The 17,239-nt window shown below is 41.6% G+C and overlaps 1 protein-coding gene across 1 annotated transcript; it reads left to right on the top strand.

The window, feature by feature from the left end:
- The first annotated feature begins 302 nt into the window (after positions 1 to 302).
- On the top strand, positions 303 to 16,417 carry LOC132248744 (uncharacterized). The gene is made up of 2 exons (XM_059722764.1): positions 303 to 1,866; positions 12,529 to 16,417. Exon 2 carries the CDS (start codon positions 12,790 to 12,792, stop codon positions 13,993 to 13,995), a length of 1,206 nt encoding a protein of 401 aa, XP_059578747.1. The 5' UTR covers positions 303 to 1,866; positions 12,529 to 12,789; the 3' UTR covers positions 13,996 to 16,417.
- The last annotated feature ends 822 nt before the right edge of the window (positions 16,418 to 17,239 follow it).

Here is a 17,239-nt window from a genome sequence, read left to right as displayed (position 1 = left end):
AGCCTGGGGATCCCATAGGGCCTGCTGGGAGGCATGTAGGGAAACCCCCAACCTTCTGGCTTTGGCCAGAGTGGCAGCCTATGTGTGCCGCCCCCCAACCCCAAAGGGCACATATGTTCTGTTCCCTCCAGATCTAACCTGCATAGCTTACAGAAAACCACCTAACATAGATGGATTCTGTCCCTGGTTTTTTAATGCCTTTACTTGGCCCTAGAGTAGCTCTGACACATTTTACTTGTGGTAGGAACTAGGTCTGTTTCCAGGTATTGATAGAAATGGGATGAGGGGCACAAATAAGGCACTCAAAATAGGCTGATAAACACATTGTTTAGTCATAATCTTTTTGACATCTGAATAAAACATTTAAAATCTACATTTCATATACAGTAGATATTTCCATTGTTTTCTGTATATGCACTGTAGACCCTAGAGTACTAACCAACCACTTAAATGGTGATAGCTGGCTTGTATTAGTTATTTAACTGAGTTCATATCGCTATCATCCAAAGTGAGGAAGACTATCACAACTGGAATTGAATGTTAGGTACGTTAAAGGTACTATCCCAAATTGGAGTTTGGGCATCCTAACATTGGTTACACATTGACTTTTAACAGAAACATCATCAGATTTTTAAAAATAAACAAGAGCTCAAAACCTCAGATGCACATTACTCCCACAAAACAACTTCAGAACAGTATAATGTATTATAATTCATCGATGATGCTTCTGTTGATTTTTTTTCTTTCCTACCACCTTGAAAAAGTGTCAATCCATCTTTGAGATAATTAGTCAATATTAGAACAGTGTTCTAGTTGAATATTTAATACTCATCACATTTTCAAATTCTTTAGACATAAATAGTTTGAGGAGCTAAGGCCAACTCATTTTGTTCTTCAAAAAGACAAGCAAATATTTATAGTCCTACTTGGTATAACAGAGCTCATTAACATTTATATATAATACACACACATGTGCGTGCATGCTGGGTAGCAGCACAGCTCTGCTGCTAGATACAGATTCTATATATATAGAGAGAGAGAGAAAGAGAGAGAGAGAGAGAGAGAGAGAGATGGAGAGATCTATAGATATAGGTATATCTGATGGCAGAGCTGTACTGTTACCCATTGCATCCACAGGTGGTGGATAGTGGAATGACCTTCAGGGAAGGTTAGCAGCAGCACCACCAGGAGGTGGTGGGGACAGCAGATGGTAATGCTCTCCCTCCTGAAAAGGCGCATATATCCACTGATGGTACTGTGACATAGTGAGTACAGGTCGCCACTATAACAAGCCTGTACAACCCCGAGGTCTACAAGTCCTCAACAGCAGAGGGGATGGAAGAAGAAGTTAGAATCTCAATGGCTGCAAAGACAGATAAAGGCTACAGTGGAATGCAGTCTCCAATCATCTAGGCCTCTTTGCCATTGGATCAAGGTTACATTTTGTCAAGAACCATGTTGAAGCTGATGTGCTGCAGCCTCTCTACAATAAAAGAAATCATGCATGAATCAAGCAACTGTTCCATGAAAACATCTTTAGCATACTGTGAAGAAGCGAGAGAAAGTAAACAGAGCCCCCAGGGTGCTTTACATACCGGGCAGCTGAGACAAAGGGAGAAAAAGCAGCCGACAGTGACAGAGAGGGAAAATGAAAGTAAACAGAGCTTACAGTGTAAGTAGCCAGCGAGGCTGCAGCTGGAGACCAGAGGGGAAAAAAGGGAATCACAGCAACACTTCCAAAGCAGCCTCTCACTCTGGTTTGGAGGAGGGAAGCAGCCAGAAGGTATTTCTGGCCCCGGAGAGAGACAGAGAAGGTTGATTCCCTGCAAGCTTCTGAGAGGAGTGGCTGAGCGTTCCTGCAAGCAGGTATTGCTGACCCTGCCAGAGAAACGCAGTGAGAGCAATGAAAAGAAGGAGGCATGCGAAGGCATGCTTACACAAGGATTTTGAAAGCACTTAAATGGAGTAGATGCCAAGGATCCTGGAGGGAAGCAAGGAAGACTTCCCTCTAAGGTTAGAGCAGGGGCAGGCAATTATTTTGGGCGGAGGGCTGCTTACTGAGTTTTGGCAAGCCATTGAGGGCCGTATGACAGGCAGCCAGGGGCAGTTATATATTAATTTTCTAAAATTTTTAGGGACCCCGTGGGCTGGATAGAATGGCCTGGTGGGCCTCATCCGGCCCGCGGGCTGCATTTTGCCCACCCCTGAGTTAGAGCCACCCTGGTGGGTCTTTTGTTTTGGTCAGAAGAGAGATCCTACTGAGGGACTCTGCTCACCAGTAAATATATACAGATCTGTAATGAGCAGCATTAGTTTAATTGGCTTGGAATATTAGAGACTGATCCCAAGATGAAGGGGACATGGACTGACTCTAAAGAGAGATTGAGACAGTTGTGTCTGGGGAGTTTAAACCCAGTTTAAGGCCATCCCCTGGATGTGGCTGTGGGACAGATTAAGACTACAGTCATCCAGGTTGCAGGTTACAGAGGACTGTGCATTTGAGAATTGGGCAGCATAACACCAGGCCAAAGAGAAGCTTTGAGTTTCACATGGAGTGGCTAGGATGGGGTAAAGGGGAGGCAGAGATCAAGACCTGAAAGATCATCTTGGGGTATTGCCTTCTATTAACATTGTACCAACAAACTCATGGCAGGAAAGAAAAGTAAGATCAGTCTCCTGGCAGACCAGGAGATCTGAGATTAAGGTTCATCTTGTCACCACTTTTAGGTAAATGAACTCTCAGCAGTGGCAGTAAGCCAATACCTACAGTTGTTAGATATACTTTTCACCTTAGGTGATCACCTAGTGATAAAGGGAACAGGACTGTGAGGCCTGGAAGCTCCTAGTTATGAACTGGCATGAATACAGCAGTTACAAGGAAGTCATCTAGCACTTGGATTGCCAGGAATGTGATTCAGCAGCTGTAATTGCAGCCGAGCAGCCCTTTTTAGGATCCACTCTGTTCATCCCACATGGGCAGGGGGGTACAAAAGATGACCTAAACATAGTCTATCTACCTACCCTTTTTCCTGACTGGATAACTACATCCAGTGGGATCACCATTGCTGCAGTCAGAATCATTGAAGACATACAATCATTTTGGGACCTGAAACATCAGGACCCTCATGAACAATCCTAATAGTAAACACCAAGAGGACAGCACTGCAATCATGGCTTGAGGACTCAGGCAATACAACATTGACATTGCTGCATTGAGACCCAGCAAGTGGAAAATGGGCAGCTCAAAAAACAAAGAAGCACCTCAACTCTCTTCTGGAATGGTAAACAGGAAGAAGAATACTGACTTCACAGAGTTGTCTTTGCCATAGGAATAAACTCATAAACTAACTCAATGGGCAGATGCGGATGAGAGCAGATGTGCAATATGTGGTGCCGCAGACCTGTCAGCAGTGCCACATACTGCACATACAGGTGGTCCCTGTGCTGCTACTTTGCACACAAGGAATATTTTAACCCTGGGAGATCCTGGAGTTAAAAAACTCACACCAATAAAAAACTGGGGCAGCGCAAGTGGCAGCAGTGCGTGTTACCCCAAACTGGAGCCTGAATGGCTGGAGCCATGCTCTGGCTGCTGGCCAGGGTTTCTGCTGCAGGAGGGCCTTGGCTGCAGCTCCAAGAGCACCCCAGGACTACAGGTAAGGCTGCTGGGGTCAGCACAGTTGCTGGCCCCAGCATCTCTTACCCCACCCAGGGTAACCTGCCTTGCACCAGAATGCACATGGCACAGGCTTTCCCTGGTGACAAGCAGCAGTGGCACAAGATGTGCTGCTGCTACTTGTGCCCAAGGAAACACACATTCCTGCTTTTCTGGACACACCTGAGTTCCCTGTTGGACTTAATGAGATCCTCATGATTCTCCATCTTAAATTGGTAGGGCACCAATATGATACTGGCAGCAGCATGCATGACCTGAATCTTGACACCACTGATGAAACCAAGGAGGAATTCTATAGCAACCTTGAACAAGTCCTCTCTGACATTCCAGAGGGAGACAGACTTATTCTGCTTAGTGACTTCAACAGCAGAGTCAGAAGGGATTCAAACCTTTGGAGCAGAACTATTGTCAAAGGAGTGGAAAGGTCAACTTCAAGGGTATCTTCCTCTTGACTAAATTCACAGAACATGGACTCACCATCACCAATATCCTGCTCCACCAGAAAAACAGGCACAAGACATCATGGCAACACTTGAGATCTAAGCATTGGCACAACATTGACTATGTTTTCATTTGTGCCCAGGATCACAAAGGTGTCTGCATCACTCTAGTTATGCTAGCAGCTGACTATTGCTGGACCGGTCATTGACTCATCCACTTGGTTATGTCACTTAAACTGGCTCCCAAATGATGGCTGCAGCAGAAGCAATGCTGAAGGAAAAATCAACATTGAAGGACTCAAGGACCCAATCAAGTGATACTTCCACCAGCATCTCAACAAACAGCTGGTGAATTCTGATCAACAATAAGATAATATTATCAGCACTTGGGATGCCTTCAATTCTACCATCATTGGTGCCTTCAAAGAGATATTTGTTTTCACGACCAGGAAACAAGATCGGTTTGATAAGAATGACCAGGAGATCCAAGAGGTGATGGATCATAAGCTCAAGCCCTTTTGTGCTTGACAGAATAGCACCAACTCCAAACAAAAGAAACTGAATCACCAGCAAGCCAAGGCAGAGGTCCAAAGAAGCACCCAAAATATGAAGAACAGATGGTGGGAAGACAAGATGAAAGAGATTTAACATCTTGCTGATACCCATGATATGAGTGGTTTTTTCAGTGCTATCAAAGCCATCTATGGTCTGAGCACTCAGAAACCAACTCCCTTGAGAACTAAGGATGGAGGAGACCTGATCAAGGAAAGGGGAGCCATCAATACCCACTAGAAGGAGCATTTTTTAAGACCTTCTCAATTGAGACTGTTGTTGATGAGTGTGTTCTCAATTCCATCCCACAACACCCAGTCATAGATAATCTCAGAATCCTTCCAACCCTTGATGAGGTGAGGAAAGCCATTCAGCAATTGAAGAATGACAAGGCATCTGGAGCAAATAGAATCCCTGCAGCAGGGGGCAGAGGAGCTTACATCACAGCTCCATGCCCTCATCTTAAGGACCTGGAATGATGACAAAATCCCAGATGACCTCAGAGACGCCATGATTGTGATCATTTCAAGAAAGGAGACAGGTCCAACTGGAAATTACTAAGGAATTACCTAGCTTTCTACCACAGGAAAGATCATTGCAAGAACCCTCCTGAACCATCCCCTTCCACTTGCTGAAATGCTCCTCCTAGAGTCTCAGTGTGGGTTTAGGCACAACCAACATGATCTTCACTGCTTGCCAGCATCAGAAAAAATACCAGGAAAACATAAACCCCTTTGCATGGCCTTGTTTGAGTTCATGAAAGCCTTCAACTCTGTCAACTGATAAGCACTGTGGAGGTTCCTTCTGAGGTATGGATGTCCACTGAAATGTGTCATTATTATTTGCCTGCTCTATAAGTGTATGTGAATAGTTGTTTTCAGTAATGGTTCTATCACAGATCTCTTTCAGGTTAAGATGGGAGTTAAGCAAGGCTGCATCATCACTCCAACACTCTTCTTGATATTCCTTACTGTGATGTTACATCTGACTCTCAACAAGCTTCTAGCTGGAGTGAAACTAAACTACCAAATGGATGGCAATCTGTTTAATCTTGGCCAACTCTGAGTCAAGACCAAGACTACCTTGATTTCAACCATTGAGTTCCAGTATGCTGATGATGCTGTAGTGTGTGCTTACTCTGAAGCAGATATTTAGGAAATTGTTGATGGCTTTACTGAGGCATACAAGAAAATGGGGCTGACACTTAGCATTCAGAAGACTAAGGTCCTTCATCTACAAGCTTTAATAAGCAGTCCCCAGGTTCAGTAATTCAGATTTATGGTGAGACTGGAGAACATTTAGCATGTCTTGTACCTTGGAAGCCATCTCTTGCATAAGGCTGACAACGAAATCCAACACCGCTTCAAATGTGCAAGTGCAGCCTTTGGATGCCTGAGGAAATGGGTGCTTGAAGACCAAGACATCAGAATCGAAGCTCAGCTCATGGTTTTTCAATCAGTTGTGATCCCTACCTTACTGTATGGAGTTAAGACATGGGCAACATACAGGAGACACCTCAAGTCGATGGAGAAATATGACCAACACTGCCTACGGAAAATCCTATGAATCTAGAGGGAAGACAAATGCATTGACATAAGCATTTTCTCACAAGCAAATATCATGAACACTTACTTAGGCAATGATCATTCAACACCAACTTCACTGGGCTGGCCATGTTATCCTGATGTCTGACTCCAGCTTCCCAAAGCAAGTTTATTCTTCCAGGTCAGTCAAGGTGTAGTCTCAGGAGGAGGGCAAAGGAAGCACTTCATGGAAATCCTCAAGGTCAACTTGAAAAAGTGCAACATCAATTTATGGAAGGCTATTGCCCAGGACCACCCCAATGGAGGAACAGTTTGCTGTAAGGTATTCAGTACTTTGAAAAATCATGGTGACAACAGGAGATGGAAAAGCAGAAGCAGCAGAAACAACATGTCACGGACCAAATTAGGGTCCAGAACCATCCATCCTGCACAGAAACAAAATGCCCAAATTACAGTGGAACCTGTCGATCCTGGATTGGCCTTGTCAGCCATCTTCACACTCACAGATAAGACAGTCATGGAAGATAATCATCCTTGACTGTGCGGGATTGCCAATGATATATATATTTCATATAATTTAATTTTTACAGCAATGCTATTTTAACATTGTTATATATATAAGTTATAACTTAAAATAGCATTGCTGTAAAAATTAAATTGATATAAACAGTACTATTTGAAGTCTACCTTGCCCCCTTGTCAAAGAATGTTAAAAAGCAATCCAATTCTTCTATATAAATTATGGGCAATGGTATCTTGTCTCTACCTCTTATCTTGATTATTCCAATCACCATTATGTGGTTACCACACACATCAAAAAGACTCCTTGTCATATGCAATGATGCAGAGTCAGAGGGTGTGCATTTGAAATCAATATGGCTATTAAATGTGTGGTTTACATTCACAGAGACTTATTAGGTGTTATTAAAATTTTTTTTAAGTCTACATTAACTAGAATCGTAAATCTAATCAGACCAGCAAAAATTGACATATGTATAAATACTTATGAAAAGAATCAGACAGTTTAAAATGCATTTATACTGTAAAATGTATCGTGAGCATTGTTAATTTATATTACTTACTGTAGAACATAAGAAAAGCGTGTACTAAGATATTTATGGTAATGAAGACCATACAAGTACCCAGATACTTGAAATATGTTACTGACTTTCTTCTCAGGGACCAAATCTTGTTTTCTAGCCCATGTTGCTGGATTGAGTACCAGAGATCCCCACAAGGCCAGGAACTTTCTCCTCATGCTTCAGAAATGCTCTCCCACTGTCATTCCTGCTCAATATTCTGATCCTTATTGGGAGATACAATTCATTAGTTTTCCAACAGGTATCCATTGCCTGAGGAGGAGAATATACCATACAAAAATAGAAAGCAGAAGAAAATAGGACAGCTTGGCACCTTAAAAATATTCTTGGGGTTAGGTTTCTTACCCTTATTTGGAAGGTCCCAAGAGTCCTGACCCCTCCCCCTCAATATCAACATCCCCTTCTTTCTACATCTGTACATAATCCTGACACCCAATGTTATTTTCAGGAGAATTGAACAAAACAACTACTGGGGCCTGGTAATTTTTTTTTAACCTGGCTGAAGGACTTTGTACTCCCTGATTTATGGTGCTTTTCTTACTCTTAAATGCCATTAGCAGTAATCTACTTGGTCATTGATGGCCTGTTATTACAAGAGACTAGCTGTTACTGAATCCTTATCTTCCTTTTAAGAAGTACAAAATTTTACAGCTATGCCAGAAAATCAAACTTTGATGGTGGAAAGATGGCTCTTTCTTGCCAGGAAGAGCTCTGACTGGAGAAATTATTGCTGAAATGCAAATCAACATAAAATCAAAAGGAAAGGTTCACTAGAGTCAGTAGGTGCCCACAAAAAGGCTTAAACTACTTGCAGGGTTTTGACAAAGCAATGACAGTTTCATGATTTGGTTACCTTGACGACACAAAGAGATGTTACTTTCTTTTTGAGAGATGTAGTTACCTGTGTTAGTTTGAAGTCAAGCAGAAGGCAGGTGGATTTGCACCTTATAGGTTACTTAAATCAGAGATATAAATATCATAAGTTTTCATATGCTGGAGCTCACTTCATCAGATGATATGAAAGACATGGATTGAGTGAATTTGAATACAAAAGGCAGGGAGAGAGGGGGAAAGAAGAAAAGAGGGAGGGGAGAAGCAGGGGACAGTCCTGGGAAAGGCAAACAAGTAAAGAATACATAGGAGCAAAGGGGTCAGAAAAGCTAATCCAGGTAATTGGATAAGAATGCATAGTCCATACTTAACACAATCCAGTTTGAGGATGATTTCTTGCTCTGCAATTTCCCTTTCAAAATGATTTTTAAAGGTTTGCTGCCTAAAAAACAGCTACCATGAGTCAGTGATGGAATGTCCGTGGAGGTTAAAGTGTTCTATCACAGTCCTTTTTCTTTCTGCAGCTGATATCAGATCAGTGTTCATTCGCTCTTACATGTAGGGATTGCCCCATCTGTGCAATGAAGACAGCAGAGGGGCACTGTAAATGGGTGATGGAGTATTTAGTCACCCAGGAAACTTCCAACCTACTGCTACCAGTTTGTGAATGTTATCTTGAAATAACACATAATGGAAACAGGACAGATGAGAAATCCCTTAATATCTTCATGGAAAATATCTGCTACCTAGGTATGATATAAGCATCTAGCATGTTAGAATTACAAAACCCGGCTTTAGGGATTAAATTTCAGGAATCATTAAAATCATTCTCTGTGTTGTTATTGTAGCAAAACCCCCCAGGTTTTTCTTTTCTTTTTTTTTTTTTTTTTAACTTAGAAATATAACATCCACTTTTCCCCATCATTTCTGCCTTTTTCTCTCCCCTCCTCTATTTCCTATGGGTATATATATATAATTAGTTATAAGTTAAGTTGAAACCCTGTGTACATAAGTCCCCTTTTATAGTAACTATGAGATATTGTAATAGTGTTTTGCTGTGTGTGTTGGATTACTGTAATGTATTACACTGTACGGTTATTGTGTCATAAGTGTCTCTATGTTAACATTGTATGATTTAGGCCTGCAATGTGGGTTGGCATGAATGATGTCGAGTATCCATTTTGTGTGTCAGGTTCCCATCTTGTTCCCATCTTGTCTCCATGCCCTGTTGTGTAAGCATGTTGCAATTATGACTCACATTTAAGTCTGTAACCTCTCCCATGTAACTTGGTTTTCCTTGAATGCCTGAAACAAAAGAGTGAATGGATGAGTGAAACACAATGATAGCAGGACCCCCTACTAAATCACCCCACCATCAAGACCAATACCTGGACCAATGACCCAGCCATTGGAACCACCCTCAGCATTCAAGAAACAGAAGATGAGGCAACCCATCATTGTGCCAAAGCTGCACATGCTCAGTATAAACATCTGGAACCCTCTGGAAGAGGACTGAAATTGCCTGGACAGGCCCTCCCTATAGGAGATCAGAGGTAGTCTGACCCATAAAAAGGGGTAGTGAAGGCTGACTCTTTGGAACTCCATCTTCACCTGGACCAGACCTGCTCCATGTCACGCTGCCTATCAAACCACAGGCCCTGCCAGAGACCCCCTCTGGACAACACCTGCTAGAGAAAGACCCCAACTGGCCACTGAGGACACCCTCCCAGCCTGGATCAGTAGTTATCACCCCCATCCTCTCTTCAACCATGGACTTGGACTCTGTTTCTCTTACCTACCTTGACTCCAACCCTTCCACTAAGTCTCATTTCTCCCTCTCCTGCTTGTGGCTCACTGCCACCTCCAACACCTGTCCCATGCTTCTGTGACTCCAGCCATCCTGAGCTCCTCTCTGCCTGCAAGCCATGTTTCTTTGCTATTGCCTTATCCCTACTGTCTTTTCCCCTGATCTCTGCCACTGCTATTGCCTTGTTGCCACTGCCTTTTCCCATGATCTCTGCCACTTGCTCTTTAGTTACCAAGCACCCCAAGCATAGGTACCACAGGCACCAACAGTCAGATCCTGAGAGTTGGCCTGACCCCACAGGCCAACATTATCATGTCACCTCCATCTTTAAGCAATTTCACCCTCTTTCCAGTTTGATTTTGTTTTTTAAAGTTCATGTCACTTTACTGGGCAATCCTTATAGAGTTATCCCACCATTCCATACACCTTGTTTCTTTCATTTTTTTAATTCGTCACTTCATTCAGCTGGCACAGATTCCTACTTCCATTGAGCTTGTACAATATGGAGCTAGAACCTTAGCTGCAATTTTCTCTTCTCTGAATCAGTATTTTCTATATGCAGTTTCTAAGCCTGATTTTCTAAGCATGACTTCGATCTCTCTGGCCCTGGAGTCATACAGAAGTCTTTAGAGGTATATGGGATTAAACTATTGTTGATGGAAAAAAACTCAGGTTTTTTTCATTAGATATTTTCATTAGAAAATATATCTTTGTGTCCCATCTTTATACCTCTTTATTATAAGGAAGTTTTTGTGACTTCTTTCTTCCTTTATTGTGCTCCAAATCAAATGTAGTCTTCTTAAAGTCAACATGTAATTAATGAGGATTACAGTAGTCAAACCAAGAGTAGGAAGGGACATACTGGCCATAAAAACTCATGAGAAAAAAAATCCTGGAACTCTAGAGAAGGGAGAATCCTGTGGTCAGTGATGACTAGAGAATGATATTTAGAATTTTGCTTTTGGGAATTGGCTTGTAGGTAAAGTAGATATTGCATTAGAACAATGGTCCAGGGCAATGGCAAGGGTTAATTGGTTTTAAAAAATCTGTTTGTGACAAAGTTTCCTTCAAGGCCCACTGTGTCTAAAGTCAGAAGACACACAGGCTGGGGAATTGAAGACATGTACCACACTGTTCCATAACATGAAATAAGGTGGAGCCAGGCCACAGTGATCAGCTGCAAAGTCCCTGGAATGTCTGGTTTTGGTGGATGGACCAAATTAAGACACCAGTAAATGACCGAATTAAGATGTGTACATGTGATGGGTTTGGAAAACAAAGGAATATGCTGACAGGACAGAATGTGGACAGTATGATGACCACAGGGAAATCAATCAACAATGCCCAGGAATGAAGAGTCAGAGGAGGAATAGGACACAAAAGGAGGAATTTCAGAGCATCAAAGGGTCCCTGAGAGGAGAACCTGTAGCTACCATGGACAGAGGGCACACCACTGATCCATCTCACCCACCTCACTGGGTGGGTGGCCTTGGCTGTCAACCTCCAGGCTGCTGACATGTGACATTCAAGCAACAACCACAGGGTGAAGCTTGCATACTGGCCAGATGTACTTTCCCTCTGTGACATCCCTTAGACTGGTAGATATAGAATCAGGGGTGGGGGGGAGGTATTTTATTTTCATTGCCTATATTATTCATATCTGTTATCACTGTGTCACAATAAATTAGCCTATCATCAAATGGAGAAGTTGTGGTTAGCTTGCAAGTTTGGGTCCACCCGGAACAAGGTACCTGGGTCATAAATCCAGTGCCAAGAACCAATACAGTGCAAATCTGCAAATATGTAGCTCCAAGGCCTACAGTGTGCATGGTTCAAATACTGAGGCTGTTACATATTTATGGCTTATACCCATTTGACTTCATTTACGTTTACAAGTAAAGCTGAGTAAAAAGATGAGCAAGGACTTCTGTCTTCCTCAATGAACTGATATAAAGGAAGCATGTAAACCAATTGTGTTGACATGACACTTCAGACTTTAAAATATACAGTAATTGTGTATACTGTTGGGAAAATCTGAAGTTTTATCCATTAATCTGGAAAACATTTTATTCCACATGTCTACAGATGTAAAGAAGGTGACAGTCTGTACCCTACCCCTGGGATATAGGTGTAGGGTACAGATACTTTCATTTCCAGCGAACATTACAGAAGATCAGGTAATATAGATAAGCTTCTTTTCGTAGTTTACATCCTCTCCACAAGGCATGTGAACAGTCGATAGCCATCATTTGCTGTAGTAAATCTATTTTCAACATTCCCAGTGCCTCTACATATCTAATACTCAGGTTTATTTTTGTTCTCATCCACACCTGAAAAAATGTTGGCATTTCTGTGTTGTGGTAAAACTATGTAAATGTGAACTCATGGAGCAATTTGCATTAACACTATGAATAGTAAACAATTTTGTTTATCCTGGAGAATAAACTGATGTGCATTTTATTTCACTGTGATACCTTGCTTCTGCAAGCAAATGGTATACTCGCCTGTAGAAATAACCATTTGAAAATGTAACATTTTAAAAATGAAGGTGAATCCTAAAACCTCTTGTCACCCACAGAGCAAGTTTTGTCCAAGACACCACAGACTTGCTACGGAAACTTAAAAACATAGACCACCTTCCCAGCAACACGCTCCTAGCCACCATGGACGTTACCAGCCTATACACCAACATCCCACACCAGGAGGGCATCCATGCCTGCCTTTCATATCTACAGGAACAACATTACCACCCAGAATACAGACCCAAAGATATCACTGAGCTTATAGACTTCATCTCACACACAACAATTTCACTTTTAATAATCAACACTTCCTCCAGATGATGGGAACAGCTATGGGCACTAAAATGGCCCCACAGTATGCCAACCTTTTTATGAGCCACCTGGAAGAAGACTTCCTCAAGAACTGCATCATCAAACCCTTGCTGTACTTACGATATATCGATGACATCTTCATCATTTGGAGTGATAACCTGGAATCTCTAATTGAGTTCCACCAGAAATTCAATAGTCACCATCCCTCCATCCGACTTTCTTTAGAATACTCCAACACCAACATCCCCTTTTTAGACACAATGATCAGTATCCAGAAGGGTAAAATACAGACCACAGTATACAAGAAACCAACAGACCAACATACATATCTGCACAGAACCAGCAATCACCCGAAACACACCAAAAAAGCTGTGATGTACAGCCAAGCCCTCAGATACCACCGCATCTGTACTGAAGAGAACACCCGGGATTGCCACCTCACCAATCTTAAAAAGGCTTTCACCCAGCAAGGACACTCCTCCAGAGAGGTAGATCGCACGTTTGAAAGAGCCACCTGGATACCATGTGAAGAACTGCTGCAGTACAGAAGAAAAACACCCACAAGTCGCACACCGCTGGTTATGACCTATCACCCATCCCTTGAACCTGTACGGAAAATCCTCAAAAAATTGCAACCCATATTAGAAAAAGACCCTATTCTTAAAAAGATCTTCCCAGAGCCACCCATCCTAGCCTTCAGACAAGCACCGAACCTCGCCAACCTCATCACCAGAAGCAAACTTCCTCAACCCCAGAACACACCAAAAGGATCCAGACCGTGCCATGACAAGAGATGCAAAACCTGCCCCCACATCTCCACCACCCCCACTATTACATTACCCCACAACAGAGCCATCAGCATCCCAGGATCTTACAGCTGCACCTCCAGGAATGTGATATACCTCATCCAATGCACCAGATGCCCTGATGGAAGATATGTAGGAGAGACCAGACAACAACTGCGCACCAGAATGAATGCACACCGGAAATCCATCAAAGACAGAAACACCCAATTACCGGTGGGGGCACATTTCTCACAGGAGGGCCACTCTCTCTCCAATCTCTCAGTCCTGATCCTCAAGGGAAATTTACACAACACATCCCAGAGACGAGCCTATGAGCTCCATTTCATCAACCTGCTGGATACTAGAGATCAGGGACTAAACACAGACATTGGATTTTTGATACATTACAGTCTGCCTGGCAACTGACTCCCCAGCCCAGCCCAGCCCAGCCCAGCCCCTGGCTTCTTTACTTTTCATTCCATCCAGGAAGAGCACGCAGCAACTGCTGCAGCTTCCTTAGCCTGACGAAGGGTTTTTGAACCCGAAAGCTTGCTTAATAACTATTCTCCAACCATTTAGGTTGGTCTAATAAAAGATATCAAATTCACCCAAGGAACCTTGTCAGGATATACTTATTATTTTAAGAACTGTTTGATGAAGCCCTGAATTGCCTAATGTTTGACTGTGCTGTGGTTTAACAAGTACCTAATTGTGATGTAACTTCTTTTAATTGTTGTACCCTCCATACACAATAGGAATGTACAAAGTTCTGAAACATTTGTAAAAATAATCATAACAATACTTTCAGATGTTTTTACAAGGCTCATCATCACTATCATATCTTAGCACTGTTACAGCAACCCTCGCTGATAAACTCAAGAAGAGTACTAATAAGTCACAGAAGGGTCTCACCTATTGCTTGTACTTTTCTGATATAACCCAATGGAAGGGTTGCAACTCACAATTGCTCTCAAATAAGACCTTAAGTGAAGGAAAAACAGTTCAATCTCAGAGGCCCTCCAAACCCAAGAATGTTTTAAATTAGCAACAGTAAGCTGTCCCTCAAGAGATCCATCTATTCCTAGCATCTGCTGAAGTAGGTTGTTGTCTGTGGAGGCTCAGCCTTTTTGAATCAGTTAGTCTTGAAAGTGCCACCTAGCCTTACTTCTGCTTTAAGAGGGATCAACATTACTCTTTTTTCAGGTTGTCAGAAGTGCTGGAAAAGATGTTTGCTTCAAACTAAAGAAGATTTTTTTTTCATATTTTTCAGCAAACCAAACTGTCAAAAATGGTTTGTATCACATTAAACATTTTGTTACCTTCTGAGCTCTTTTAAAACATTTTAAAGTGATTTTCAAAAAAAAGAGGAGGTTTGGTCACAAAGTTAAAATGTTGTTTTCCTGTTGCACACTGTACACTCTAAACTGAATGATCCTGAAAGTTATGGAAAGATGGGCTCAAACAAGTGTTGGTCTTGTTGATTTTAATCTGCCCAAGCACTCAAACAGTTGGATGTTTGTAAATCTCATTAGAAACACTTAAGGCTCCACAAATCAGTGTGAAAATATCATAGGAACAAATGTTTGGGGGCATCTATTTATTGGTTCTGTTCAACAAAGTGCTTCCAAAAGAGTTTTTCTTTTGCTAATTCTGTGTCTGATGTGAAGAATCAGGCATGTGTATATTTGTGCTTTTTCTAAATAGACCATACATTTCTGAACCTGGTAAAAGTTTGGTCTGGTATTAGTGTGGATGAATGTTTGCTTCTCTTATCAAATTGTTTATCCTTAACAGAAACCCCATGGCGAGTTCTTAGTTGTAGTGCCAATGATGCTATCCCATCTGGAGACAGATAGATACAGAGATGATCAATTCAATGATAACCCTCAGCACATCTGTTTATTAACTATGTCTCCAGAAACAGCTCTGAGAAAATAAAACAAAAAGCCAGACCCTCAGGTGATTTTAAATTATTTTATATCTATTCTTTCCAGTAGGACTACACCAATATATATCAGCCTAAGTTTTAGTCTAAACCATATAGATTGCTATTTCTTCCCTTTCTGTTTGGGAATTATGATTTTTATTGTTAGTGTAACTTAGGATATAGTGGCATGTCATGTAATAGAGCTCAAGAAAAAAAAAACCCAGACCAACAACCCAACATTCAAGCAGGAACACAGCTGTTTCTTTCTTTGCCTCATGTAAACTATATGCTATCTTTGGTTTTCCATTTTGTGGATGGTTGTAAGTCAGTAAGAAGAGAATTGTAATGCAATATTCAAAATAGAAACCCAAATATATTTCCCCAATCTCCTTTTCTGCATTCCCTGGATATAATGCAAGAATATTGTACAGATCTAAGGCTGGGTCATATGTGCACAGTAAGCTGCTGTACTGTTCTGTGTGGTAACCAGAAAATAGATAAGTACATCTATATATATAACACACTATCCTTTCAGTTTACTCCCATTACCAGATACCAGCAAAGGTAAAAGGCAAGCAGAGTTGTATGAGCATGTTTGCTACTGACACATTATCTATCCCAGTTTGTTTGGTAATTCCCCAGTTCAATATTGAAACAAAAATGGGTTTCTGGAATGGAACATGGTTTACTTGAGCCAAATATGCAGCCAGTTGGTCCTGTTCTAGGTAATCAGCATAGTACAGCTACCTGAACTATGAAAATACACGTGTAAAGCAGTACACATTAAATAAACTCCTGAAGGTAATAACTGAAGACTTTTTTTTTTCCCAAACACTAGATCCTAAGCATTTACTAACTGTGTCCTGTATGTACTATTCACCTTCAGTGAACTATTCAATTAATAAAAACCTACTAAGGCAGGTTCAGAACTTATGTTTGTACATAATGAAGCAGTAACTATGTGTTATAGATCTCCATCTATACTAAAGCCACAAAGATCCAAGTTTATTACAGTTATCAGTTGCCAAGATCTCTATAACTCTCTACAGCTTTTAGCTAGTCAGCTTCTAGCTATAGCACTGGAGATTTCTTTATTCACGGCATGGCTAGGTGGAAGCTGATGTAAGTGAAAGCTCATCCAAGATTCAACTTCTGAGAGCCTCAAATCCTAAGTTGCTCTGAGCAGCAGAAGCAAAAAGGGTCCTTTTGCTCCATCTGGAGCTCATGTCAGAGGAAATGATTTGGAGACAGCTTGGTGACGGACTCTGCAGAAGCTTATTTTTTCATTTGTAGAGTGAGCTAGCACTGGGTATTGAATGCAGAAGGCTCTTTTAAGCTTGTTGGCCCCAGAGTAACTCCTGAACCCACCATCAGTGAAGAACAGATGCATTATGAACAGATTATCAAAAGATTCCCTACCATGCTGCACCCTACCTGTATTCTTTGAGTCACTGTAGGAGGAATACTCTAAGAATAAAAGCAGCCACCAGTTATGAGTGCCATTTGATTATGTCAGCTACCAATGTCTGCTAGGAACTTGCCTGAGATCAAAAGCTTAATTTTCTATTTTGGAATAAAAACAGTTTTTGCAGACATGATTCACCACTTAATGTCTTCTAACTTACAGGGATGTAAATAATAGTAATATTTTTTTTCTGAAACGTTCAATAATATAATAAAGAGAAAAGAGCGTAGATATTTACATCAGTGATGTATTGTGAACACTACAGAATACCTCACTGT

The sequence above is a fragment of the Alligator mississippiensis genome, chromosome 2 (genome assembly GCF_030867095.1).
Source record: "Alligator mississippiensis isolate rAllMis1 chromosome 2, rAllMis1, whole genome shotgun sequence".
NCBI classification, from domain to species: domain Eukaryota; kingdom Metazoa; phylum Chordata; order Crocodylia; family Alligatoridae; genus Alligator; species Alligator mississippiensis.
Note: the sequence above shows the minus strand (reverse complement) of the source record. Positions and strands in the feature narration are given on the sequence as shown.